At 50.0% G+C, this 27,056-nt stretch overlaps 1 protein-coding gene across 4 annotated transcripts in view; it reads left to right on the forward strand.

The window, feature by feature from the left end:
* Chst11 (carbohydrate sulfotransferase 11) overlaps positions 1 to 26,797 on the forward strand; it is a 245,341-nt gene extending 218,544 nt beyond the window's left edge. For all 4 annotated transcript variants that reach the window (XM_074084271.1, XM_020152411.2, XM_020152417.2 and 1 more), the window contains exon 3: positions 21,687 to 26,797. In XM_074084271.1, coding sequence (XP_073940372.1) covers positions 21,687 to 22,541 — 855 coding nt within the window. In that variant the 3' untranslated portion in view covers positions 22,542 to 26,797. The remainder of the gene's footprint in view (positions 1 to 21,686) is intronic.
* Positions 26,798 to 27,056: the final 259 nt, after the last annotated feature.

Consider the following 27,056-nt stretch of genomic DNA (forward strand, 5'->3'; position numbering starts at 1 on the left):
TCCTTGCTGACCGGTGAAGACCAGATCACACCTCCTCCCCACCAGGTGCAGGGCTTGGAGGAGACACTGGCTCTGCCCCTCAGCTTGCTCTAAGAGAAAAACAAGGCAGCTGAATTGAAGTGGAACACTAAGGGGCTTATAATTAAAAGACTGTGGTATAAACCAGAGGTCTGGAATTGGTACCTGGGTCTGCAAACTAAAAATAGACCCTCCTCACAGAACAAGTAGCAGAATTGCTGTGATGGTGGCCCTTGGGAGTTGGGATATAAAAAAAGGCAGGGGAGTGGCATACATGTGCCTCCTTAACTCTCCCCACCAAAGCAGTGCAGCAAGCCTGCTTCAGAGGGGGCTTTCTGGAAGGGGCTAGCCCACACTGAAGCTGGAAAAGGTCAGGCTGGGTGTGCCAAGGTTTGAGGGACGCCATCATATCAGAGTGCCTTCTTCAGGGCACCATCATCTGGGCTTCGATGGGGTGGTGTGTGAGGTTAGAACTCGTGACTTGCTGAGCGCACCAGTGAGGCTTAATGTATCTGAACGACCTCATTGTCTGTCCAATAGAGAGCAGGGGCCTAAGAGAGCAGGATTAGGGTATTTTGGAGGATAGAAGAGGGAAGATGTTAGGGACACGTGCAGGACTTGTCACATGGTTGCTTGGTGATTTTGCCCACTTGGTCCACCATATTACCCAAAGTTCCCAGAGTGATTGTGAGTAGGTAGAGCTCTAGGATCTGAAAGGGAAAAAGCATTCGTTTGGCCATCCTCCCCCCAAGATGATGTAGTCATGGTGATGATAAATAGAACCTTCTAGAAGAAATAGTGCCTATCCTTTGCCAGTCCCTGAGAGTGCAGAAGGCTTTGATTGTTCAAATTTTGTGTTGAACACCTACTCTTGACACGCTTGAAGCTCTTAGCTCACCCTGTTCAGCCCTTGGAGCAGCATTAGATATGTTGGCCTAGCCAAGAGATGTCATCCATCTGCCCAGGTGACTGGAGTTACACCAATCCAGGCAGAAATTTCCTCCTCAGCAGGACAGTGGGATTGTGGAGCCAGCCAGTGAGAGGGCCATGGGTGTGGGGAGTTCTGTATGAGTGAGGCTCAAAGAGAGGGGACACACCCTACCTTGAAGAAGTGGTGGTGACGAGATTGGACCCACAGTGACATTCCTGGATATCTATTAAATGAGTGAATTAATTGAAGTGCTTTTATAATTGAGTTTAGACCAGTGTCTACACTCAGAACCAAAGAGGACAGAGTCATTCTTCAGTCTTTCAGTCATTCAGCAGGTGCTTCTCAGCCTCCACTGTGTCCCCAGAAGGGCTCTAGGGACATGCCATGGAAACAGCAACCATCTCCTTGAGCTCTTATGGCTGACAAACAGGGAAGGACAAGCAGATGGCCACAGGGCCTTGGGAAGTGCTATAGAGGACTATAGGGACCCTACCTGCTCAGAAAAGGGCCCCTGGGAGGTGACAAAATTTTACCCAAGGCCTGAAAGGTGATGAGGTCAGCCAGGCACAGGGGAGGGAGGAGTGCATACTGGCAGACATTGTGCCTTCTGAAATGTGGAGGTAAAATCAGTACTGGAAGAGTTGGTGGCTTCTGGAAGTAGCCCGATTCTCCCAAACTATAATAATAATAATAATAGCTTTGATTTCTCACCACTCTCCATCTAGAGAATCTTTTTCCTCTCACGGCTGAAGCTCTAATTGGGTAAGTGGTTCCTTTAGGAGTAATTAGAGGGTGTAATCAGCTGCCATTCGGAGCTTCCGCAGGAACTAATTTGCAAGTTTCTTCAGGGCTGGTCTTACAACTTCCCCAAAGCCTTGGCTACTGATAAAGCAAACCCCTGAGCAACCGGGATAAGTTTCAGACAAACATGGAGCTCAGAGCTCCATGGCGCTGAGGAAGGGAAGTCAGCTGTGCCCACAGACAGTGGGCACCCCAGCTTCTTGTCAGAAGCATCTGGAATGCTCAATCTGCCTTCCATTCCAAGCTCCTCTTTTGAAACAATCAAGGCATCTGAGGTCATTTCACATCCGCTATGAGGTTGCTCTCTTTAAGGAGCCCAGGGTTGGGAGGGCACAAGGAATGAGACACAGCCACCCATCCATCAGGGTCCCGCCTGTGTGTAAGCTGAAGCTGAGGCTCTGCGTTGTGCAGGCCCCATGCAAAGTGCTCTCCTTGGGCTCCAGCACATCTGCTTCAACTCCAGAAGATGGTGGGGCCCCTTGCAATCCTGAATTCAGTGTCCCAATCATCCAGAAACTTCTTCCCACCCTCCAGGGGCTGGCTAGCTCCTGGTGTGGGAAGTGGAGGGGCAAGGATGAAAGTTAAGTCATTGAGGAAGGGAGTAGGTTCAGAGATGGGCAGAAAAGGGTGGTCAAGTAACCAGCCAGCATTTCCTCCAGCCTCAGGGGCCAGGTAAAAGTACCTGAGTTCACATTTATTTTCTTCTCACAACTCGGACCTTACTGGAGAAATGAAAAGGGGGTGTGCAGAGTCCCCCAGTGGACAGACAGCTAAGCAGTGAGGTACTGTGTGTGCTCAGAGCTCCATGGTGCTGAAGAAGGGAAGTCCACAGGCCTGCAAGGAGGAGACACACCTGGGTGGAGGTTGCTGGCGAGCAGGGCCATGGGAGGGAGGACAAACTGCCCCTTGAGGGCCCCCTCTCTGGCTGCATGCTGTGTTGGTTTTGCATGCTGGTCCCTGACCCCCCGCTGTCCCCAGGACTGGGGATTCTAAGCCGCACTAGACTGGTTGTGCAGGGGGTCATCCTCCTCTCTGACCTGCTAGCTGGGTGGTGGCAGGTGACAACAGAGCCACTGTGAAAACAATGGCACGGAGCCTACCCCTAGGGCTTGCACTCACTGGTTTGCTTCCAGTACACTCTGAAAGCTACCTTTATTTCCCAGAAGTTCCTTCTGTCATTCGTTTGTCAGGAGCCACCCTGCACAGTTGGAATCCTGTATCTGCCCCGAGGTGCCCACTGTGGGCCACATGGCTATGGAGTGTCACAGCAGAGTTGCTAGGAGCAGGCAGCCCCAAGTGCAGAGTGGCTGGCTTAGCGACTGGCCCAAAGGAGGGGATGCTTGGCATGGGGCAGAATGGGAGGGTGGGAGGAAGTCTGGGGAGAGGGAAGAGCATGTGTGAAGTCCCAAGGCGAAGTGCAACATCCTCACTCACTTCATCCTCTGCTTTGGAAAGGAGCAGCTTTTGCTCTCAGTCGCCTCCATCTCTAGTGGCTGACAGTTCAATCCAAGGTCAACTTGAAGCCAGCAGAAGACACAGAGTCTCCAGAAGGGCTCTGTGGGTTCTGAGGTCACAGCTGCAGGGAGAGTCCCACCCAGCAGGTGCCCTTGGCTGTGGGGTAGTGAGGTGTATAGCCTTCCTCTGTAGCTGTCTCGGCGCCAGTACTGCACGAGGATGGGCATCGTCCCCTGGGCCACTCAGCTGGTCTGCATCCTCCACGTGACTGTCTGCACTCTGCTTCCGAGCTGCTTTCCTAAGGCCAATGGTTGCTGCCTGGCCTCTTCCATTGTGTTTAGCCCTGTGCCTTGATGTTGGCTGTCTTCCTTCAGTTTTCCAAGTCAAGGAACACAAATGGTCCAGAACCTTCTCTGGAGGACCTATTCACTGCTTGCAGGCAGGGAGGAGTAGAAGGTAGATATGTCTATCACCCAAACACAGCCACTCCACCCTGCACACAAGTGACACTCCCACTGGCCAACTAAACAGGAAGCCTAGTCCATACGCAAACCAAAGCCAAATGGGGCCAAAGAGATTCCATTATCATGAAGCAGGTAGATGGCTCCTTGCAACACTGGGACCTTAGTCAGCCACACTTGGCCTGGGAGTATAATAAATATGGGCTTCTCCTGGTTTTATGTAAGTGGGGGAAGAACCTGATACCCCCTCCCCTGTAAATGGGCTCTTAAGCTGTGACTTTGAATAGAAGAGCAAGGGAAAATGGGGGTGTACCCACATACCCCTTGCTGTTGGTCCAGAGCCTCAGGATCAAGGGTTCAGCCTCTCCATGATGAGTTCTCTGCTTCTCAGGCCTGCTCTGTTCCACCAGGGAGGGGACTGAACTGTGGGTGCCATAGGGGTGCTCAGTGATGCCTGTTACCCTGAGGATTACCCAGCTCTTTATCAGGTCCTAGCAGCAATGTTGGACTTAGGGCATGGTGTCCTAAGTTTTGAGCCCAAAGGCATTTGCAGGTGGCCTGAAAGCCAAATCATGGAAATTCACTTATTTTTTAAAATACTCACCTTCCATCACACTGGAAATAGACCTTCTTGCCTAGCACCAAGTCGCACCATTTCTTAATCCTTCGCCAATCCTACGTTCCACAATGGAGTGACGGGTAGAAGTCCCCATCATTCTCAGTGGTAAATAATAAAACACCTGTTGGTCCAAATGCCCCTCGTGTCAAAGTGGCTGGACCAAAACCTGAAATCAATCAGGTATGGGATTCATATCAGTATCACCGGGGCACTTGCTGTCTCCAAGCAGCTGATGTCACCTATAGATGTCCTCAGTCTCCAGGTTCTCTTTGGCCTCTTCCTTCCCAGCCTCCTAATCACTTATGAGACCAGATGGCAAAATAACTGCTGATTTGTTTTATCGGTGACATGGGGATTAGAACCCTTTTTTTTTTTCCTGGAACTAAGTATTCTTTTTTAAGCACTCCTAACACTCAGAGGCCCTATGCGTTGAACTTGACATGTATCATGTCTTTTAATCTTCACTGTGCTCTCTTGAGTAGTAGGTATGATTAGGCCTGATAGAGATGAGGGAACTGAAGCCAAGACCTGTCAAGTGGCTTGGCCAAGTTCACACAGTTGGTTTTCCCACTGGTGCCCCTCACCTCTGAGGTGTATTCCTTTCCCACAATGCTGTGCTGCAGTTGCTTCCTTAACTAGAAGACCATGTGGGTGAGAAATGGTTTGCATGCAGAGAGCAGGAGACCAGACTTTGGTTTTTTGCTTGATGAATGATCTGGGGGGGGTCTCGTTTGTCCAAATCCCCCAGGAAAAAGTTCCCCAAATTGACCCTCAGCTCCTTGGGGGAATGGAAGACAGGGGACGGAGCCACTTACAGGTCTTTAGGGGAGGAAGTATCTTCAGGGCGTGGCTGTTAAGAAAGGGCCTTGACCAATTTAGTGGCATCTTGAAACCCAGCAGGCTCCTCTGTGTGCTTGCCTGCCACAGGGTCACTTGATGGAAATAACAGCCAACAGCACTTTAGCACAGGCCATGTGACAGGCATCCTGGGGAGTGCTTCATGTATTCTGTGAGGTTGGTATTACTGCTTTTCCCACCTTACAGATGAGGAGATGGAGACACAGAGAGGTCAAGTAACCTGCTTAAAGTCACACAGTTAAAGAAGTGCCTGTGCCAGGATTCAAGCCCAGGGAGATGGGTTGGCCCCAATGATCTTATGCTGTCCTGCGTCCAGGGAAGAGGGGCATTACATGTGAGGCTTGAAGGCAGAGGAGAGAGGTGTCAAGTGCCAGCTGGGGTGACGTAAGCTCTCTGAAAGGTGCCATAGTGGTTGCCACACCCTCATGACCCATCCCTGGTGAAGGGCGTGCAGAGAGCACTCGTCTCTGGGGGTGGCCCTGGAACCCAGCAGGTTCTCTGTGCCCACAGCTGAGACCAACAGAGCGAGGGCAGAAGGGTGGCTCCTGCCAAGAGGCACTTAGTGAGCCTGGTGGCCAGCAGGAGCACAGGCAGGTGGCCAGACAGGCTGGCCAAGCAGGCTGACTTCACGCTTCTCTGCAGAAATGGACATCCATATTTATTTTTATTGCTCTTAAATTTTTCTTTCAGAGTAGTTGGAGCTACAGAGCTGCTTGAGGAAGATTCACCCCCTTAATCTCTAAGAAAGAGCCTGGTTATTGTCGGAGTCAGATGCAGGTTCTACTCTGCCTAGGAACTAAGTCTGTCCAGAAGGGCCAGTATTTCTGGGCACTATGTAGATGCATGGTGGATGGTATTCTTTGAAATCTTAACCTCAGGCCCATTTTACAGATTCAGAAACTGAGGCTTGCAAAGGTTGCTGTTCATGCAATAAATAAGGGCAGGATTTGAACTTGGGATTTCAACCCAAGCACCTATCTCTCCTTACCTTAGCTCTGAGTGAGTGTGGTCACAGGTAGAAAATGAGGCAGGTTGCAAAGCTGCACTCCCATATCTCTTATTCTGCCAGAGGCAAGGCAGAACCTCGGGTCACCACCATCTGGCTCATTCTGTCTTTCATCTCCTGGGATACCCTTCCCTGGTAGGTGTCCAGTTGTGTCTGCCCCGGGGGAGGGGTCTTTATTGCAGAAGATATTGAGAAAAGACATATGATACAGGATGGAGTCAATGCCCCTCTGGAGGGAGGAAGTGGCTTTGGGGAGCTCAGGCAAAGGTGGGTTCCCATGTTTGCCTGACGAGTGTCACAGTGGTTCTTGCTGGGCACCGTATGGGCAAACACCAAAACTGCCAGCTTTGCTTTTGTTCTGCAAACATTGCTGAGTCCCTGGGCAGACAGCAATGCCACTCCCTGAGATGGGACAGGGAGTGCCAGGGACACCTTGCTTTCAACATCTTGAGTTTGAGGCCCCTCCAGGTTGTTCCAGGGCCATCACCAACGCCCTCTGTGGATTCACCTTCCCAGTGTTCCTATACAGTGGCCATCCTTGTGGCCTTGCAAGGTCTGGGGAAAGAATGTTCCATCCAAGGGCCCTGAGGATGAAATGAGTGTGACATGCTCAGTGAGACGGGAGGGAGAAAAAGAGGAGAAAGGGAGGGAAGGAAAGGAGGGAGGGCAGGAGGCTCACAGTGCAGGGGCGGCTGCCAGGAAAGAGGCCCATGACTCACCGGCTCACACAGGGCCTGCCTGGCCTGGTGGAGCTGCAGACTCACCCAGAGGCGTCCACTGCAGTCCCATGTATTTCCAGATGTTTCTGATTAGAGATCCCTATAAAATTCAGAGAAGATGACTTGCCCTTCTGCTTTCTGGCCTGGCTCAAAGAGCGCCCCAGGCTGACTAGGCTATAGTTGAGCTCCAGAGAAGCAGCTTAGGCAGTGGCAGGCCCCACTCAGGAGCCCATGACGACCTCTGGCCTGTGAACGCTCTGCTCTGCCTGGAGCTGGCCCAGGGGCTCACAGAGAAGCACTTTCGGGGGTTGGTTCAATTTGAGTCCCACCCAGGTATCCATGAAAGACAAAAGTACTTTAGGTCCCTCTGAGTTCCTCAAACAGGAGTGTAGGTGTACTAGAAATGGTGTATAAGGCCACCCTGAAAAACTGATCTATGACAGCTAGAGAGAAATGTACCACTCTGCCATGTGCGGGTCCTCATTGTGGATCTTTTTGTTTGTTTATTTATTTATTTGGGTTTTTTTTTTTTAATTTCGTGTTTTGAGATAGGCCCTCACTATGTAGCTCAGGCTGGCCTTGAACTCACAATCCTCCTGCCTCATTCTCCTGAGTGCTGGGATTACAGATGGGTACCCCCAGATGTGGCTCACTGAGAGTCTTGATGGGAACAGCTTCTCCTTTAAGAGAAAAAGAGGCTAAAGCCCTCCCTATGCTTTACAGAAGTGGAACCTGTAGTATCTTTGAGAAGAAAGTTTGACTTTCCTTTGACACCATTGCACACGGACATCCTGCCTAAGCAATTAGGTTTAACTCTGTAACACCTTCAGGACAGAAGTTAGAGCGTCTCTCCTTCAGTTCAGTAGCCATTGCCCACGGATGTTCCTTGCACCCAGAAGCCCAGCTCATCCCTGCAAAGTAGACCGGGACTGTTCCCAGTGGCAATGGCGGTCACAGGTGCACCAGCTAGAGGTCTATGGCTGGCTTGAAGCTGAACACCTGAACTCCAGCACTGGACAGTCAGGGTGGACTTTGGGCCTCCCTGCTTTGATGGAGTGGTGCGTGGATTAGGTTATCAGAGTGTGAGTTTGTTTACTAGAAAGTAGGGTTACCTTGAGGATTACCTGAGGTGGTGACTGGCAAGGGCTTAGCAGGATGCCTGGCACATCACAGATGCTAAAGGTGAATTTTTCTCTCACCTAGCCACCTGGGGGTCCTAAATAAGAAAATGAATGATCAATTCATCTAGAATATTCTAAAACATTCTGTTTCCCATCTGGCCCTCTCAGCTGTACTTTTCTTAGGGCAACCCAGGAGACAGGGAGTCACTTTTTGAGAGACTGTTGATGTTTTTCAAAAGAATACAGAAGTAGACAAAATTCTCCACCAGGTGGATTTGCACTCAGGGCCTGAAGAGTCTGCTGGGCGGGGAAGTGAAAGTGGAGCCATGGGGGAGGAACCCTCCCTCCTGGGATGGCTGCAGTGGTCTGTCCCCACTGTCACCAGGTGCCTTTGTTTCCCAGAACTGCAGGGTCTCCCCTGAGGCTTCAGTTACACCAGCAATAGAGTCAAAGCATGAAAGTCGGCCTCAGCCCACCCCCAGACTCTGAGGCCGCTTGCTTCTCTGAGGCTCTCTGTTGATCACTGTGGCTCAGAGAATGCCACTTAGCAGCGTATAAAAAAAGGTCTACCGCACCCCTCCCTGCTTGGCCAGGGTAATTATGTCTGCGAAGCTTCCTTCCCTGAAGGTCTGGGGGGAGGGTGTCACAGCCTCTACCCCTTAGCTGGTCCCGCTCCAGTGGCCAGCCTGCTCCTGCCTCTCTAAGCACACAGCCTGTACAGGGACAGCCATAGAGGCCTACGAGTCTCGGCTCCCTGTCCCCACCTGCCCCTTTGGCAGTGGTGAGCATCCACCCCCTGTGCTCGCTCACTCACTCAGCTCTCTCTACCCTCACCCCCAGCCCAGTGTGGCACTGTGAACTCTGTGTCTTGAGCATAGCAGGAATCCTAGGCCAGAGGCCCAAATCCAGGGGTTCCACATCCGGTCTGACCACTCACCCCAATATACCAATTAAAGAGGCAGCAGTGGTGAAGGGCAGAGAAAGGAGATTTATTGATTCCCAAGCTGTGGGAGGAAGGACATAAGCACTTCAGCCCATCTTTGGGCCACTGACATGAGCTCCAGGTTTAAACAGAGAAAGAATTGGCACAGGGGGCGAGAGGTGTGCATAGTTACACAGTCCCAGAAAGTGAGGCCTGGTTGGTCATTAGTTCAGTCCTGATCCTTTTAGGTGGCCCAAAGACATCCTTACTGCTTGAGGGGACAATCTGGTTTCCGTGAGATGAGTGCTTCTGCGTGGGGGGGGTGACCTCATCATGGGGTGATCTGTCTGTGAGGTTCTGCTGTTTTAGAATCCAAGGTGACAGTAGATGATGTGGGGTACTGATTGATCCATTTTACAGATGAGGAGATAGAAATTTGGGGAAAAAGCCCAGGCACCACAGTTGTGAGATCTGAGAGCCTGACCCTAGCCTTCTCTCTAGGCCACTCACTGCACTCCTAATCCCTGGGTTGTTAGCCATGGGCAGCTACCACACTGCCTGGACTGGGCTGCCCCAGTGCCTTCGCCTGGAACCTGCTCGCTTAACTGGAGGCAGCTATCTGATATTCCCTCCTGGGACTAGGACTGGGACCAGGATGGACAAACTGCTGGGCAGTTGACCAACCCATACCCGTGGGAGGGAGCGGGCACAAAATGGAAGCTGTAGGTGGCACACACTTCCAGTAGGAGGCCACACGCGGGCCTGGGCTTCTCTCTCCCTCCGCCCTGAACTTCGATCCACCCCTTTTCAGCCTTTACCAAGGGAGGCAGAAGAAGTGAAAGACCAGGCAAAGTCAACCATTCTGCCCCATCAGCACCTTAGGACACAGGCCTAGAGGAGAAGATGTATGTGGGGAGTTTCTTCATCTTTTCTCGTTACCACCTGGCCTAAATTTCTAGACCATACAGTGACTTCTCTGGGCTAGGACCTGCCTCCCTCCCACACACCATGTGCACGGCATGCAGTAAGACATTGCAACCATCACATTTATCTGTAGGACCACAGTACTCTTATAATCCCCCTTTTACAGATGGCAGTACTGAGGCCCAGCCTGCTAAGTAACAAGGTCCACAGCCAGGAAGGGGTAGAGCTATAGCCAGATCTTAAACCCAGGCTGCCTAACCGCTGAGTCTGTGTCCTGAACCACTGCCCCCAGCTCCCCCTTCACAGAGACAGCCACATAGGAAAGCCTGACATTGTTTACATGAGAAGAACCCTTTTAACTGTGGGGTGTGATTGTTATGTCCATTAAGAACAACGGTGGGCCAGGTGACATGCTGAGTTCTGTTCAGGCGTCATCCTTTTAAACCTCAAAACAGCTGGGAGGTATATGCTGTTGACAACCCGTACTTTACAGATGGGGAAGCTGAGGCTGGAGGGTGGAGATGATAGGCCCTGTCATGTGGCTGGTCACGGTGTTGCCAAGGTTAACATCCAGAAGTGTCCTTCTGACTCCAGAGTCTGACTTCAGCCTGTGTTCAGTCACTTCCACAGATCTGAGGGTGTCAGAGGCAGAACGAGTCTTTGTTCCTTCAGAGCAAATACTGCTCAGCATTTCTTTCTTGGGATCAGGGAGACACTGATTTTCTATAAAATATTATCCTGACAATGATTTCCTTAGTTTCTTCCACTAACCCAAGCAAGGTCACTGTCCTTTAAAACAGAAATTGTCAAGGCTTTCCCCAGCCCTTGCTTCTCTTTTCTTAATGAGTTCCCAAAGAAGACCAGCCCAGGAGTGCCTGGCCCACATTCTCTATTCTGGGTAGTGTCACGGAAATGCAGTTCTCAGCTGGTGGAAGACAGCAAGAATGTGTTTCTCACCACACAGAGATCAGAGATGTCTTAGCACCATATCGAACCTGACTGCTACCCTCCTCACCCCCTGTGCACACGCACTGATGCTTCCTGGGATTGGGTGGCCAGGTGCTCATCTCTGCCTCAACTCTTTCATCTGAAAAATCAGAGGGTGGGAGTAGATGGTCACAATGGAACTTTCCAGCTCTGCAGCAACGGGTTCCAAGGGCTCTTGATGAGACATCACTGGAAAGCTCTCCAAACAGCAGGGTCTTTATACCTCTGATATCCTGAATTTGTGGGTGTCTTACTCATCACTGGGCCCCTGGCTGCTGCCCATGACATCATGGGTGTCTGGCTGTACATCCTCAGTCATGACCCAAGAAGCAGCTCAGGTGCACATTTGAATTCACCAGCTGTTCACTGAGAAATGGAAGCACCTGGTAACAGTGCTGTAAGATGGCCTTCCTATGACCGTGTCATCAGGATTGCAAATGGCCCATCTTTCTTGAAAGGGCAAAAAGACCAGCAAATGACAAAGACGAATTACAAAATCATAGTACTAGAGAGACATCAATGGGCTGGCACACAGCTCATCACACCTGCAAGTTTGGGCATAGTGAGCCTTCTTTCTCCCTCTGTCCAGGTTTGTTGGTGATTGTGGGAGAAGAGTGGCCACTGTCTCTCTAGTCACAGGGTAGGAGGAGGAGAGAGCTTTGGGGCCCCATCTACAGAGTTGGGTTGGCCCTCCTCTTAGGGAAAGGCCAGCCTTCCCCTCACTATGCAGAAATGGAAATCCCAGAGAGGGGCTGTCACGTACATTTTTTTAGACGATGGGGAAATAGGATAAGGTTGAAACGTGACAGTCTATTAGGAAAAAAAGTCAGCATTGTTGGTCCTCTCAATCCTTAGTTCAAATGCCCTGAAATCCATGCATACTTCCTAGTCTGTTAGACACACCAGCAGCTGATCTCTGCACGGCTGAACAAGTGCCCGTGTTAACAGCCACCAATCCAAGGTGCAGGTCTTGGTCTCCTTCTGTCAGTGAGCTCTCAGATTGTCACCAGCCAGGCATTCTGTACAGATGACAAATGTGTTGGATGTTAACTGCATGACTGTATAAAATCAACAGCCAATCAGCACTTCTCAAAGTGGAACAGAGGCCACCAGCCCTGGAATTGTCCTGGTGGAATCACTGTGGAGCAGTGGTCAAGAGCAGGTTTCCAGCCAGGCCACCCAGACACACGGAGTCGTACACTTTCTTGGGAGGGTGGTGGGGACCCACATTTCACCAAATACCCACCGTGATCCTTGCCTGTGCTGCAGTGTGAAGTGCTGTTGGACCGACGAGGGCCAAACAGGGCTCTGGCTGTCTTAGCCTCCTACACTATGGAATGATTGTTAGGACAAAGAGAACTGCAGCTTCCTGGCTCATTGTGTGCCAGGCACAGGCTAAGTGCTTTCCTTGTGTGCTCTCAATTCCCAAAACAGAAATATACACTATTTTGCCTCCATTTTACAGATAGAGAAACTAAGGCCTGAGGGGTCAGGTGGCTTAGGGAAAATATTAAATAGACGATGCTGGTGAGTCTGAGAAGAGTCAGGAAGGGGACCCTCAATGCCAATCGGTTCAAGGAGGGAGAGGCCGCAGGAGCCCTGCAGGGCTGTAACTCGCTCCCCACCCCCATCTGCCTCCCAAGAGCATCACCCTGGGAGGCCCATCTCCACAGGGACGGCTGGGAGAGGGACGGGTCCTCCTGTCCTCCTGCCAACTGTGACTTCCGAGAGCCCCGAGCATCAGCCAGCAGGTGCCCAGCCCATGGGCCTCTCTGACTTCTGATCTCCCAGGGAATCAGTGTGCTAAGCAGTGTGAGAGCCATGTCCCTTCCTCACCATTGTCCCTGTTCCGGGCCACCACCATTCATCGGAAGCTGGTCCAGCTTGGCAGCAGCCCCGATCCTATTCCTGGGCCCCTCCTGCACCCTGCGCAGGCCTCCGGAAGCCCAAACAGCGAGTCTGAGATGTAAATAAGGCCCTTCCAGCTGCACCTGCTTGGGCTGGAAGGGAGCCCCACACACACAGCCTCACACAAAGCCCTCCCCAGGCAGCCCAGGACACCCTCCCCTCCAGCTTGATTCCATCCCCTCCTCCTGTTTCCCAGCCTCACCAGATGGGTGGAAAGTGCTAGTGTAGTTCTCTTGTCCAAGGCTGTCACAGCCCCCAGAGCCCAGATCTACTGAGGTCCAGAGCCCAGCTGCTCTGGCCTCCACCTCTGGCCAGTGCTTAGCTCTGTGCTGCAGCTGCAGGCTGCAGGCCAGAAACCTCCGTGGGAAGATGGGGGAGGGGCCACAGGTGTCCTTCAGGGACTAATACAACTCCTGCATCCCCATGTTAGTCACTCCTGTGAGCTTGCGTTCGTTCATTCATTCATTCAACAAACCTTAGAACATCTAATGTGTGCTAGGTCCTAGAAATACAAGAGCAAGCAAAAAAACAGAAAAAAAAAAAAACCTCCCTTGTCAGAGTTTGCATTCTAGAAGAGAGAGACAAGCAAAGCAAATGCACTTTGGAAAGCTTGTTAGAATGACGTGAGAGCTACAGTCTAGGAGGGGGCGGGAGAGCTGGGGTCCCCCTGCTTTCTCTTAAGGACTGTGCTGGTTAAGAGCTTTTCTGACTGCACTTAACACCCACAGCCTGGTTTTTCTTTTGCAGCTGCTAAGGTGGTTCTTTAACTGAGCCAGAGCAGCTGGGCTAGAGGCAATAGGGGCTCCAAGAGGCCACCTCCTTATGACTCTCCTGTCTTCAGATGCCAGGGGAACATGCCAGCTGGTGGCTCACAAGCAATCCCAGCTCTGACTGGGCCAGGAAGACTTGTCCAGGACCACACACAGGTGTCTGCTCAGCCCAGGCCCCTGGGTTAGTTTACAGCCACTGGCACTTGACCCTCTGAAACCGTGGTTCCCACCTAGACAGCCCTGGGACCCCAAGAGAGCTGGTCACAGCCTGAGCAATTCCAATGGCTCTCCAGGATGGGACATAGGCCCAAGGGACTTGATGTGATGGGACTGCCATCACAGTGGGCTGCTAGGCTGAGCCCCTGGCTCCAGTGGCTGCCCTGGAGATAGACACTCCCAGGTGGGTCTGAAGACCCCGAGAGGCCACACAGGGAAGGGTCTCCATATAGTGTGCCTGGATCTGAATCCTAGCCCCCGTTCCTAGCAACCTGACTTTGAGCAAGGTACTTAATCCCCATGTGCCTCAGTTTCACAAGCTGGAAGTGCTCATGTTACCTCCCTATTTCAGAGTGTGAGAAATAACAGTGCCTGGCACACAGTAAGTGCTCAGTGAACGGCAGTGGGTAGCAGCGTGAGTCTCTGTGTTACTATGGTGGTGGTTTCTTCAGGAACTATTTACAATGAGCCCTTTTCATGAGAGTTGAGCAATTGTAACACCAGAAAGAGATGCTGTAAAATCAGAGCCAATTAGATCGTCAGCTTCTCCTCCCCTCATCCAATTCTGATCAAGGTGACAGCCGTGCAACAGAAATGCTGGAAGGGGGTTGATATCAGATTTTCAACCAGGGTCGGGGAGGGAAAGAGAGGCTGGGCCCAAGCTAAGAGTTGTTAAAGGCAGATTTGGACATCCCAGCCACTAGAAGCTTCCAGATTTCCCTCTTTCTCTGAGTTTTCCTGTCCCTATGTCTCTCCCACCCGGGCAGTGCAATGGGTGGCTGCTTCTCCTTCCATCTGGGCCTTGCCTCCGAGGGAGACAGCAAACTTCAAAGAAGATGCTTTAATTTAAGGGCAACCAAGCCCTTCTTCCTCTAAAGATAAAAGGTAGTAAAATTTTAAAGACTTTTTCAAACAATCCCTAAATTTGGTACTTACACTAATTATAGCTGCCTTTTAAAAATGTCCAAATTAAAAATAGACATTGTGCAAGACACAGCCCAGAGCCCAGTACCTAAGATTCCCTGGAACCAGCTCGCCATGGACCTAATTTATACTCTGAAGAGATGAAAGGGACTGGAGGCTGGAGGTGGGGCTGAGGCTGGATCCAGAGCCTCCGCAGCAGATGCTAAAGCTGGGTTCCATGCCTGTCATTACAAATCGTTGTGAATTGGGGAGCGAGGTGAGAGTATAGTCATTTCCACATAGTGTAAGGCTGTGATTCTCAGCCCCATACCTTACGCTGTGACTGGGATTGGAGACAGCGGCTTTCCAGAGGCCACCGAGTAAAATAAAGAGGCTCTGGTCCTTATAAGGAGGCACTGGGGGTCCATGTAGAGGGGCAGCAAGGCAGGCAGGCCGTGGAGAGAGGCCTCTGGACTCCAGCCCTGCCAGCACCTTGGTCTTGACTTCGGCCTCCAGAACTGGGAGACAACACGTGCCTGTTGTTTGAGCCCTGGCCCTGGTGTTTTGTGATGGTGGCCCTAGCAGAATGACACTCTTGGGAACTCGCAAACAATGCAGATTCTCAGGCCTGCCCCTGACCCACCGTGTCATCAGCTCTGGGGATAGAACCCAGAAAAGCGTTGTAACAGACGTACTGGGTGACTTCCAGCCACGCTAAAGTTTGAGAACCATTGGCATAAGGTTTCCTCGATACTTGGGGCCACCAGCCCAGGAGAGAGTGACACAGGTTGGGAAATAAGGATCGGTTAGCTAAGCACAAATGTCCTTTTCATGACTCTGATCTCCAGGGAAGGCTCAGTGGTTCGGGAACGCAGAGATGTACATCAAAGTTCCATACTTGCTAAGGGTTTCTTCTGTAGACATTAGGTGGAGATGGATTGCGCATTAGAATTCAGTCAGCTCCAACACTCCAAGGTGAGCAAATGGAAGCAGGAGTCCCCTCCTTGTCTGACCTCTCTGAGATCTTGGATGTGTGTCTGCCCGAAACAGTTGGAATGTTTTTCCTTTCTGATTAGAGCAAAGAGATTCAAGCACATTTTCCCTTTTGCAGCTGCTGCTCAGAAGCTCACAACCAACTAAGATTCTTAATCTAACTGTCATATTTGTTTTTTCTTCTTTCAACTTTATAGTAATACATATGTCATTTGTTATGGTTTCTTCAGGCTTTTTTGAAAAAGAGAAAAAAGAAGAGGGGAGGGGAAAGCAGTGAGGAAACAGTTCATCTCACACCTCAGATCATCATCAGATCTACAGATTCTGCTTTGTAAAACTGATGAACGTTGATTGGAAATGACCAGTGTTGTCTGTCAATGATGAGGGAACCAATTGTTTCTCATGACTGCATCTTTACTTCCTTGTCTCCTGATGTCCTCAAAGCTGTAAGCCCTCAGATAGTTCCTGAACTATGTGCAGGGAACATGTCATTTGCTAAGAGTTATGACAGCCGCTAAAGCTGCCCTGAGCCCTGGTTGGGGATGTGAGTGTCATCCCATAGACACAGGAATGTGGAATTAACTTGACCAGGTTTGCAGTTTTTTAACTTAGTAATTGCTGTCTCCTAATCACAATTTTCTTCTTTCTTTTTATTTATTTGCAGTACTGTGGTTTGAACTCAGGGCCTACCCCTTGAGCCACTCCAGCAGCCATTCTTTTTTTGTGATGGATTTTTTCAAGATAGGGTCTCCTGAACTATTTGCCCAGGTTGGCTTTGAACCATGATTCTTTAGGTCTCTACCTCCTGAGTAGCTAGGATTACAGGCATGAGCCACTGCACACAGCTCCTAATCAACGTGCCATTGTCCTCTGACTTGGAGAATCTAGACAAGCCCAGGCTGCTCAAGAAATCTCTTCCTGCTCCATCTTGGCATTAGGGCAAAACCTTCCTATCCTCCCTCTGGCCTCCCCAGGACCTCCCTAAACCCAGGTTTCTTAAACCAGCCTTCGAAGAATCCACAGATAGAATTCCTCTGGGTCTGAAGTTCTGTATAAGAATTTCATTAATTTTATGTTTTTGTTTTGATGATAGTCTTTTAGTAGTCAGGCCTACTCATAACCTAGTCCTGACTCACTGAGCAGGTGTGCCATGGGCTCCTACTCTGCTGTGGATGAGCGGAGAGAAATGGAGAGAGAGAAACCATGTCTCAAAACCCCACTGAGTTATTTTCTGCTTCTGTGATTGTACAGAAAATGACACCACGGCATGGTTTCCATGTTGCCTGCCTTTGTGGACCCGAATGCACTAAGCTGACATGCTGCCTCCCTGGAGGTTCGGATGGCCCGAAAATGGTCTCTAACTGGAAGGAGCTGGAGGAAAGTGGAAAGGAGGCCCATCCCCCTGTCCCTAACTCGCTGTAGAGACTCATGTCATCAGAATTGTCCTTAGCCATCGAAGTGACTAAACCCACAGCCCTTTTTCCTCCTCACCCTTCCATTTTTCTTCTTTTTTGAATGGCACTGCCATGGCCCTCCTAAGGTGATCAGTCCATCTGCAAAGAAGTCAGGAACTGCCAAGGTCAGAGCTTCCCTTCTCCAACTAAAGATTAATTGAATTCTGTGACCTAGGGCTGACCCGCAGCAAAATTACAGAGCTGGTGAAATTTGCCTTGGAGATTCCTGGCCTCCCTCCCTGCTTTATTTTCTTCTTCTTTCTTAAAAGGCTGTGTACATATTAACCACTTCCTCTCTCGTCCAAATCTTGATCTGATTGATTAAACCCTGGAACATGTTTGATTTTGTTGCCACCCATCTGGGGCAGATGGTACTGTCCCCATTTTGCAAATGTAGAAACTGAGGCTCAGAAGGTTAAGATTAAGTCCAGCTCTTCTGATTTCAACATCATGCTTTTTCTACTTACTGGAGCCCTCCTACCCTTTCCTGGGTTTTCCTGGATCAGATTGCTCCATCACAAACGAAGCCTTCACTTACGCAATCTGGTTTCTGGGTCAGCTTGCTCAGATAGTCAGCTCTTGAGATAATGTGGACTTCTGGATTCATTTCCTGAGGTTGCCACAACAAAACAGACAGGTGCCTTAAAACCACAGAATCAATTCCCTCACAGTTCTAGAAGCATCACAGTGTTGGCAAAGCCACGTTCTCTCTAAAGGCCCAGAACAGATCCTTTCTTGTCATACTCTGTGACCACTCATGGCACTCGCCAGCTCTGTCCACCCATGGCATTCTCTCTCCCTGTGTGTGTCTGTATCTCTGCTTTCTGGGCTTTTTTATTAGGTGTGTTTTACAGTGCTGGGGATCGAACCCAGGGCCTTACATCTACAAGGCTCTGCTTTCTGTCTTGACAGCGACACCATTCATCGGATTAGGGCCTATCCTAACCCAGTATAACCTCATCTGAGCTAAGTCCATCTACAAAACTGCTCTTTCCAGAGAAGATCACATGCTGAGGTTCTGTGTGGACATGGATTTGGGGGGACACTGTACATCCCAGTATGGCCCTATTAAAGAACTTTTCTAGTCTCTATGAGCAACTAGGAGTCCCCTTAACTGCACAGGGAGGGACTTTTCTGCTTACTGCCAAGTTTCCTTGTAGAGATTGTGAGCAACTTCATTCTCTCCACAAATACTTCCTGAGCATCTATGCGGCTGGCCCTCTCTTTTGCACACACCGGAGGTCAGGCTGTGGAAAGGCAAACCCTCCACTTTGTGTGCTATAGGATAGGAAGAACATCTATGCCAGCGTGGTGCAAAAAGCATTTCTTGGCACATTCATGGTGTCACTCATGCCTGGAGAGCTGGGCTCCTGGCTCTGCTTCGGTCTCACCTCCACCTCCTGCAGAAGAACTTCCCCTGGATGGCCATTTAGTCATTCCCTCCCTCTTTCCTCAGGACACAGGGGATTGCTGAGACCAGCACAGCCTTACAGATGTTGGGAGCCACTTATGGGGTGAGAAAATAAGCAAGGAAGTGCTCTGACAATCATTCTCCATATTCATGGGTTGGTAAATCTGACAAAGCCTCAGTTAATAAAACAGATTGGGGCCAGGCAATGTGGTACATGCTGTAATCCCAGCTACACAGGAAGGGTAGGTAGGAGGATATTGGTTTGAGGACAGTCAGGGAAAAGTTAGTGAAACCCTATCTGAAAGACAAACTAAAAGCAAAAGGACTAGAGGCATAGCTGAAGTGGTAGAGCTCTTGCCTAGCAAGCATGAGGCCATAAATTCAATTCCCAGTACCACAAAAAAAAAGGTAAGACAGATTATAATAATACTTTGCCCCGGGCTGTCGATATCATTAAATAATAAAAGGCACTGTGACCCACACCTGCCATATAACGAGCACTAACAATCGATGTTAGGTTTTGTTAGCATCCTGGTAGCTATTGTGCATGAACTAGAAAATTCTGCAGCTTGCCTTCTGCATTTCTTGGCATGATCATGGTGCCACTCACACTTGAAGAGCTGAAGAAGAATGTCGCTAGGGTGTTGTATTGAGTGGATGCTTGGGGCCACAGCACATTGGGCATTTGTGGCACAATCTAATCTTCCCAAGCACTGAGGAAGAACATTCTGGACAAATGAAATGTGGCCAAGCCCCCAGAATCCACTGATCTAGCCATCTTTCTGTAGACCAGGCTGCCAGACCTGGGGGAGGAAGCAGAGGAAGAACAGTTGAGTGGAGGTCTTCCCACATGGGCTATTCCCTAGCTCAGACAAGGAGCAAAGACAGAGACCCAGGGCCCACATTTGGGCCGTGATTCTGAAACCGGATCTCAGAATGCAGACGAGATTAGTGCTCTGCCCTTACGGTGAGGATGAGCTCATTGACTGGTGGTACTTGACCTGTGAATAAGTAAAGGTCAACAATTTGCCAGTTATTCTCAATTTGGAAACTTCCAGGCCAACTGGTTTTGCCAAGTGGAAACATAATATACCCAGGCTGGGTATCCCTTATCCGAAATGCTCGGGAACACAAGTGTTTCTGATTTCAGACATTTTTGGATTTTGGAATAGCTGTGTATCCACTGTGAGATATCTTAGGGGCAGATCCAAATCTAAACACACAATTCATTTGTCTTTCATGCGCACCTCATACCCACAACCTACAGGTAATTTTAAACAGACTTCTCATTCCCAAAACTTCGATCGTGACCTGTCACATTAGGTCAGGTGTGGAATTTTCCACGTGTGGCATGATGTCTGTGCATAGCTCAAGTGCTTGCTTAGCGAGTGTGAGGCCCTGGGTTCAATCCCCAGCACTACAAAAACTAAACAAATGAATCAAATCCAGATTTTGGATTTCAGATATTCAGGTTAGAGACACTCGACCTATACATGGCACCTTGCTCTTCTGTTCCCTGGCTGGCAGCGTCAGCGTCACCTCTCAGCTACCCTTCTCTCTGTTCTATGAAGCACAAACCATGTAGTACTTAGTGATTTAAAACTGCAAAGATGTATTGTCGGCTCCAATCCTAGCAACTGGGCCGGTTCCACCTGGGACCATTTGCACAACGGCCATCACAGGGTGACCAACAGTTGGTGTGGGCCATCGGTGGGAGTGTCTCAGTCCTCCTTGTCCTCCAAGAGGCTGGACGGGGCTTCCTCAGCATGGCTGTCTCAGGGCAGCGTTCCATGGGAGGAAAGAGCAGGGACCCTGGCGCTTCCTAAGAGACTCTTCAACTTGCCAACCCTTTCTCTACCTTCCACTAGTGGGAGCTGGGCACAGCCAGTCCACATTCAAGGGGCTGGAGAAATAGACTCGACTGCCTGAGGTCAAATTGCAAAGCAGGTGCACATCCGGAGGGGACTAGCAAGTTCCTCAGGATTCCACCAGCTTGCTGAGAGAATCACCAAGTTGCCCTCCAAGACTTCTAGTGCCAGCCTTCGGCTGTGGTTTGCTTCCTTCCCCTGGGTGTGAGATATCCAGAGGGGTCAGTCCCCAGGGAAGATGGGACCTATTCATTTAAGGCATCCATGAACAGGCCTCATCCAGGATGGCTCCTTAGTCGTGCTGCTTGTGGCTGCCTTGATCACCACCTCTATCATCACCATCATTATCATCCTGGTGGCCAAGAGACTTGGTGTCCAGGTGGCTGGGGGGATTTCACTGACTATTCTGCATTTTCAGGACTCCAGGCCACCCTAATTCTGCCTGAGGAGGCAGCGGCCCTGGGGCTTTGTGAGGCAGCTGAGAAAGTGAGCATCAAATAGACTGGGGGTCATGCCATGAGGATGCTCCATGCTGCACGTGCTTGGAGGAGGAAATAGTTCTCCCGCCATGTGGCAGGAGTGTGGCAGGCCTTGAAGGACTGTCAGGTTTGTAGCCACAGAGTTGGAAAGGGGATAACCCCAGCTGGGCCTAGCCCCAAAGAATGCCTGGGAAAAAGGAAAGGGAAACATGGCTGGTTGGTTTCTTGGGAGCACCCTTCTGTTCTGAAGGAGGAGGAACAGGAACAAGGCTGGAAAAGCAGCTGGTGCGGAACTATGGATGTTGAAAGATGAGTGTTTGAATAGGGTCTCTGTCCTTGGGGCAGGGAGGAAACCAGAACATCATGTCACCTGCAGCCCTAGAAAAGCCTTTGTATGGCTCTGGCACTGGCACTCCTGGCTTCTGTATAACTTTAATCATAATTAACAGTTATAAGAGAAGGGCCACACTGCACATGCTGGAGAGGTAAATGACAGAATGTCACTAAGCCAACCATAGGGTGTCATATTCCATAATGACCTCTGAGTAGCTGGATGTTAGAGACCAGGATGGTGGCAGAGAGGCCTCTGCTTTCCTGTACCAGGAGGAGGAAGAGGACTGTTCAGATGGGAGACCTTGGCTGTTAGCACTAGGAGTCCACACATCTCCCCAGGCAGTTCCCTTGGGCTGCCCTGGCACCTGCAAGGCTCCCAGCTGTCCAGGTTGTGCCCTCCGGTGAAGCAGCACGCCTGGTCCTTGTGAGACCCAGATACAGGTTCAAACGGATCCACGATCCACTATGGCCACATGGCAATGTCTAGGCAAACACTGAGTTCTCATTCCCTCTTGTGTCCCCTCTGCAGCTGGAGCTCTCAAACACCGCGGTCCTGCACCAGATGAGGCGGGACCAGGTGACAGACACGTGCAGAGCCAACAGCGCCACCAGCCGAAAGCGACGGGTGCTGACCCCCAATGACCTGAAGCACTTGGTGGTGGACGAGGACCACGAGCTCATCTACTGCTACGTGCCCAAGGTGGCTTGCACCAACTGGAAGCGTCTCATGATGGTCCTGACCGGCCGGGGCAAGTACAGTGACCCCATGGAGATCCCAGCCAACGAGGCCCACGTGTCCACCAACCTGAAGACCTTGAACCAGTACAGCATCCCAGAGATCAACCACCGCTTGAAAAGCTACATGAAGTTCCTGTTTGTCCGCGAGCCCTTCGAGCGCCTGGTGTCTGCCTACCGCAACAAGTTCACCCAGAAGTACAACACCTCCTTCCACAAGCGCTATGGCACCAAGATCATCAAGCGTCAGCGCAAGAATGCCACCCAGGAGGCCCTGCGCAAGGGCGACGACGTCAAGTTCGAGGAGTTCGTGGCCTATCTCATCGACCCTCACACCCAGCGGGAGGAGCCCTTCAACGAGCACTGGCAAACCGTCTACTCGCTCTGCCACCCGTGCCACATCCGTTATGACCTCGTGGGCAAGTACGAGACTCTGGAAGAGGACTCCAATTATGTCCTGCAGTTGGCCGGCGTGAGCAGCTACCTGAAGTTCCCCACCTACGCCAAGTCTACGAGAACTACCGATGAAATGACCACGGAGTTCTTCCAGAACATCAGCTCGGAGCACCAAACGCAGCTGTACGAAGTCTACAAACTCGACTTTTTAATGTTCAATTACTCAGTGCCAAGCTACCTGAAATTGGAATAAAGGGGAGGGGGTGGGGAGGGGGAAGAGGGAGAGAGTCGTGCTTTTTAATTTAAGATTTTTATTTGTCAAAAGAAGTCTATGGATATTGGGTTATTTTGTAAATTAATATTTCTTCGGGGAAGACGCTGCGAGCAGCACGGTGAGGATTATTTAAAACTCTTTTTGTCGGGAAGGACAGCTGTCTTTGCAGGGGAATAGGATGGGTCGTCCTTGTTTTGACAAGTGAATGCTACAACACTGTCTCAAAGATTTCCTTGTGTTCTGGTGAATTCCAAGAACTGTGCATTCCATACGTTCTAATTAATATTATTTATAGTTATTTAAACATGGTCTCTGTTACAGATTTCTCATTGTGGCAGCAGAGTGCCCATGTCTTTTTCAGAAGAAATCTATAGTTTGTGCTTTGCTTGCTACAGCTCATTTGGGGACGTGATGTTCTCCTGAGTCACCTCTCATGGAGCTGTACAGTGACAACCCTTGTGACGTATACAGATGCCACCATTCAGGAAATTCTGCTACAAAAAAATAGGTTACTATTGCCCTTAGGAAGAGGAATCTTCAGGGCTGGGCATGATGGTATATACCTGTAATCCCACCTACTTGGGAGGCAAAGGCAGGATGATCAAGGCCAGCCTAGGCAAAGTTAGTGTGAGACCCTACTCGAAAAACAAACTGAAAGGCAAAGGACTGGGGACTTGACTGAAGTGGCAGAATGCTAACCTAGCATGAAGCCCTGAGTTCAATTCCCAACACTGCAAAGAGAGGGGGTGTCAGGGGAAAGAGGCATCTTCACAAGGGACTAGTTCCAAACCAGTTTCAACCCAAAATTCCCTTGCACTAAAGAAATGTGATTTTTTTTTTCTTTCGTAACCGAAGGATTGTAGCAGGTTTTTCACCAGAATTAGCAGTTTAATAGGATAGGCTTTTTTTATGGAAAATTTTAACTGGCAGGGCCAGTTGTGGTGAAGGCCAGGTGGCTGTTGCTTTTAGTCACAAGTATTTATTGAGCAGCTGTTATACTCCAGGCCCAAGTGCAGATAGGCATTGAGAAAACCCAGTAGTCTTGGCCCTCAAGAAGCTTTAGATGGACATAGCGTCCTGCAGGACAGTGGACGAGCCCTGACCTTTCTAGTTTTCACATGATCTTTGGGTATTCGTGAGCAATCCTAGAAGGCCCATGACCTCTACAAGTTGGCTTTCTTTCTATGGCCCAAATTTGAAAACCACGCACTTGGATCAGGCCCCTTGGTGAATGATCCAAGGTCATTGCCAATACAAGAAAAGGCAAAAATACTTCTTACTGTGTGCCTGCTGCAGCTTATTGCTTAGTGGCTGCCTTAAGGCCCCAGAACTGGTTCTCCAGGTACAGTGAGGAAGTGCTGTGATTGATTTGTGATGTCTGTCTTGGATGCAGGAAGGGAAAAGTTTGTTTGTCAAGTGCCTCCTACTGTCATCTCCGTCCAACAGCCACATCCCCAGACGTGTCTTCTGAATGTCACATGAAAGAGTGAAATGCATACATTTGGGGTCTGGTGTTTGCCCTTCATGAAGGTCAAGAGTGGGCTATTCTGTACACATACGCACGTGCACACCCTCCCACACCCTCCAGAGGTTGACACCACAGGCACCTTCGTGGCTGCCTTGCACGAGCAATGAGGACAGCCTCTTGTGACCGCCAGCCTTACAGCCTGTCCTCCGGAGCCACTTCCAGTTCCTTGCTAATTCACATCCAAACCACGTCTCATTTCCAGCCATTTCTGACACGTCTGAAGTTTGAGCCACATCGTCTTACAGCCAGGGAATGAGTTGGTAGCAGATACTGTATATATTAATAATAATAGTCTAATAATGGGGGTAGGGTGCGAGTGTTGCTTTCTGTTTTGTGTCTGACTCATGTAATGAAGGGTGAGAAAATTCTGAACGAATGAAAGAATGAGTAATTTATTCACAGAAAACTATTAAAATCTTCTTGTAAGGCTCACAGTAACCTCGGTGAGGAGCAAAATATCAAGGAGGAAATGGTTTTATTTACTGCGCGTGAGATGTGTGCCACAGAGGCAGGCTGAAGCTCTTTATAAAACGTGGGTGCCTTCTTCCCAGCTCTCTCCTCTTTGTGACGGTCACAGCCTCCGTGCCATTGATGGACAGAGATTTACGCAATGTGACGGAGTTAGAGTGACAGGACCTGGAACTGAGTGTCTGGGGGCGCTGTCCTCAAAAATCAGCTTCTGCTAAGGAAACAGGCTGCGTAGCATTGCTCAGAGATGCCCCCCGGCATGGGGGTTCTCGGGACAAGTGAAGGGCTTTGTGATCACGTATCCTTGCAAAACAAAATTCTGTTTCCTTTCTGCAGTACTTCTCAGAGCCTTGAACGTGTGCATTATTGGGATAGCAGTGTGTCCTGGACTTCAATGAGCAGGACCCTTGGTTCTGCAGACCATCTCACGGAGCTAGTGTCCCACAGGTGAATTGGCTAGGCTCATTTAGCACTTGTGAGGTCTGCAAGGGTCAGAACTGTCTCCCCAGCGCCCCCTCCCCCGCATCAAAAAAAAATGAACAGGCAAAACCAAAGTTGTACCACAGTCTCCATCTGGTTTATAGCAGCAGAGGCACTTAGTGAAATGAATTAAACTTTTACTTAAGTGCAATGGTTCTAATCCCGATCCTACTATGGACAGCGATTCCATCCCCAATGGAGTGGTGAAGGGAAGTCTCGGGGGTCATAGCTGGAGGGAAGGGGTGGTGCATGGGCCACAGAATGGTCCCGCTCCCCGGCCTTAAAGGTTGCTCCGTGGGAGCCCATCATCTCACAGTGAGCCCTTCTCCATTTCCACAGCTTGGAACTGTTCATTGTGTGCTTTTCTGGTTTTGAAATGGAAATTCATGCCGAATTCTGTGTTTTGCATTCTGTGTCTGACTTCCAGCCATGGCGCAGACTTACTGTGTGCTGTGTGCAAGCGGCCTCTCGTTGACTTCTCTCTCTTAAGTGAGAAAGAGTGTCCTTCAGGGGATGAGGCAGTTACCTGTTTCTGAAATGAGGGAGTCTTTCTCCTCATGTTCTGTTTGTGTTTGCATTTTATTCTGTAATGACATAAGATTTTTTAAAAGTTGATTCAACCATTTTTGCAGAATGTAGAACGTATTCTGTCCTTGACAAAAGAAATCTATGATGAAGTGTGCCTGGAAAACGAGAAGGCAGTGTTTTTTAAGAAAAACGTTTGCAAACACATTCTCCTGCATGCTTAGCTGGAGAAGGCACTGGCAGGTATCTCAGCTCCAAGCCACTTCCGAAGGTGCTGCTGTCTCTAGAACCAGGTACAGTCAAGGTACAGGACATTCCTGCTTCTGCTCCCCATCCCGCTGGTAAAGTCTAGATATCAGCCACAGGACTCCTTCCTGTAGCTTCTCTGGACCCCCTGCCCACCCTCCCCAGCTGGTCTGGGACGAAGGGTGGCCTGTGGACCCAGCCTGTCTCAGACGGGCGCTTCCTCAGATGGGCCTGTCCACAAGAGAGCAGTGGGTACGAGAAACTTGAATGAGACTCTTCCTCCTGGGAGCAGAGGCAGGGAGCACAGGGTCTAATCCATGCCCCTGGAAAACTCCAGAACAAAGTATGTGAGCCCCTTAGCATACTTAGCTGGAGGGGTCTGGACCAGGGCTGAGCAGGATTGCAGAAGTCTCTATTCTAATCTGGCAAAAGGCAGAGGGATTCTGCTTGCTTTCCCAATCAGCCCTTTGCTTCCTCCACCCAGTTCCACCCTACACACACGCACACACACATACCCCCTAAACTGCTCAACTTGAGCACCCTGGCGACTTCTGTCCTCTCCCACCTCTTTGTCAGCAGGACTGACCACATTGCTCCCCCAAGTTCCTACCACCAGCATCACCCCAGCCTTTGCCCCTTAATGGACCCTATTACCAGGCAACAGAACCTTCTAGAACCAGCTGGACCATTAACAGGCGCATTTCATTCGGTACAGAAGGGGCTGCCCGTATCTTCTTACGAGCATGCTCCATGTGGCATATGGACAGCTAATTTAACATCTTTGTGGAATGTGATTTTTTTTACATATTTGTATGCAGTAGAGAGCCTGTTGTAGAAAATCCCCCTGTATCTTACTATACTGTTTAAGAAAGCTGAATTCCACATTGCCAACAAAAGTGTGAAGTGTTCATGAACCTTCCTCCAGGAAAAGCCATTCAAGCCTGATTATTTTTCTAAGTAACTTCAATTAAATTGAAGGAAAAAAGAAGCTTCTTTGTGCATGGTTTGTGTGTGGCTCATTAATAAAAGACCGTAAGGGTGGGTCGGGCCATCAGCATGTGGGGGGCCCTGCTCACGTGCATCAAAGGATGGAGATGTGGACTCCGTTGGCCGACTTAGCCATGGTAGAGACCACCAGACACCCAGATCATCCTTGTTTGTTGGATGAATGGGAGCTTTTCTTCATTCTACTTTTTTCTGTGGAGTCTTTGTAGAGGGATGCATTAGGCAGCCACTGCACTGACGTA

Source organism: Castor canadensis, chromosome 8, assembly GCF_047511655.1.
Source record: "Castor canadensis chromosome 8, mCasCan1.hap1v2, whole genome shotgun sequence".
In the NCBI taxonomy this organism is placed as follows: Eukaryota; Metazoa; Chordata; class Mammalia; order Rodentia; family Castoridae; genus Castor; species Castor canadensis.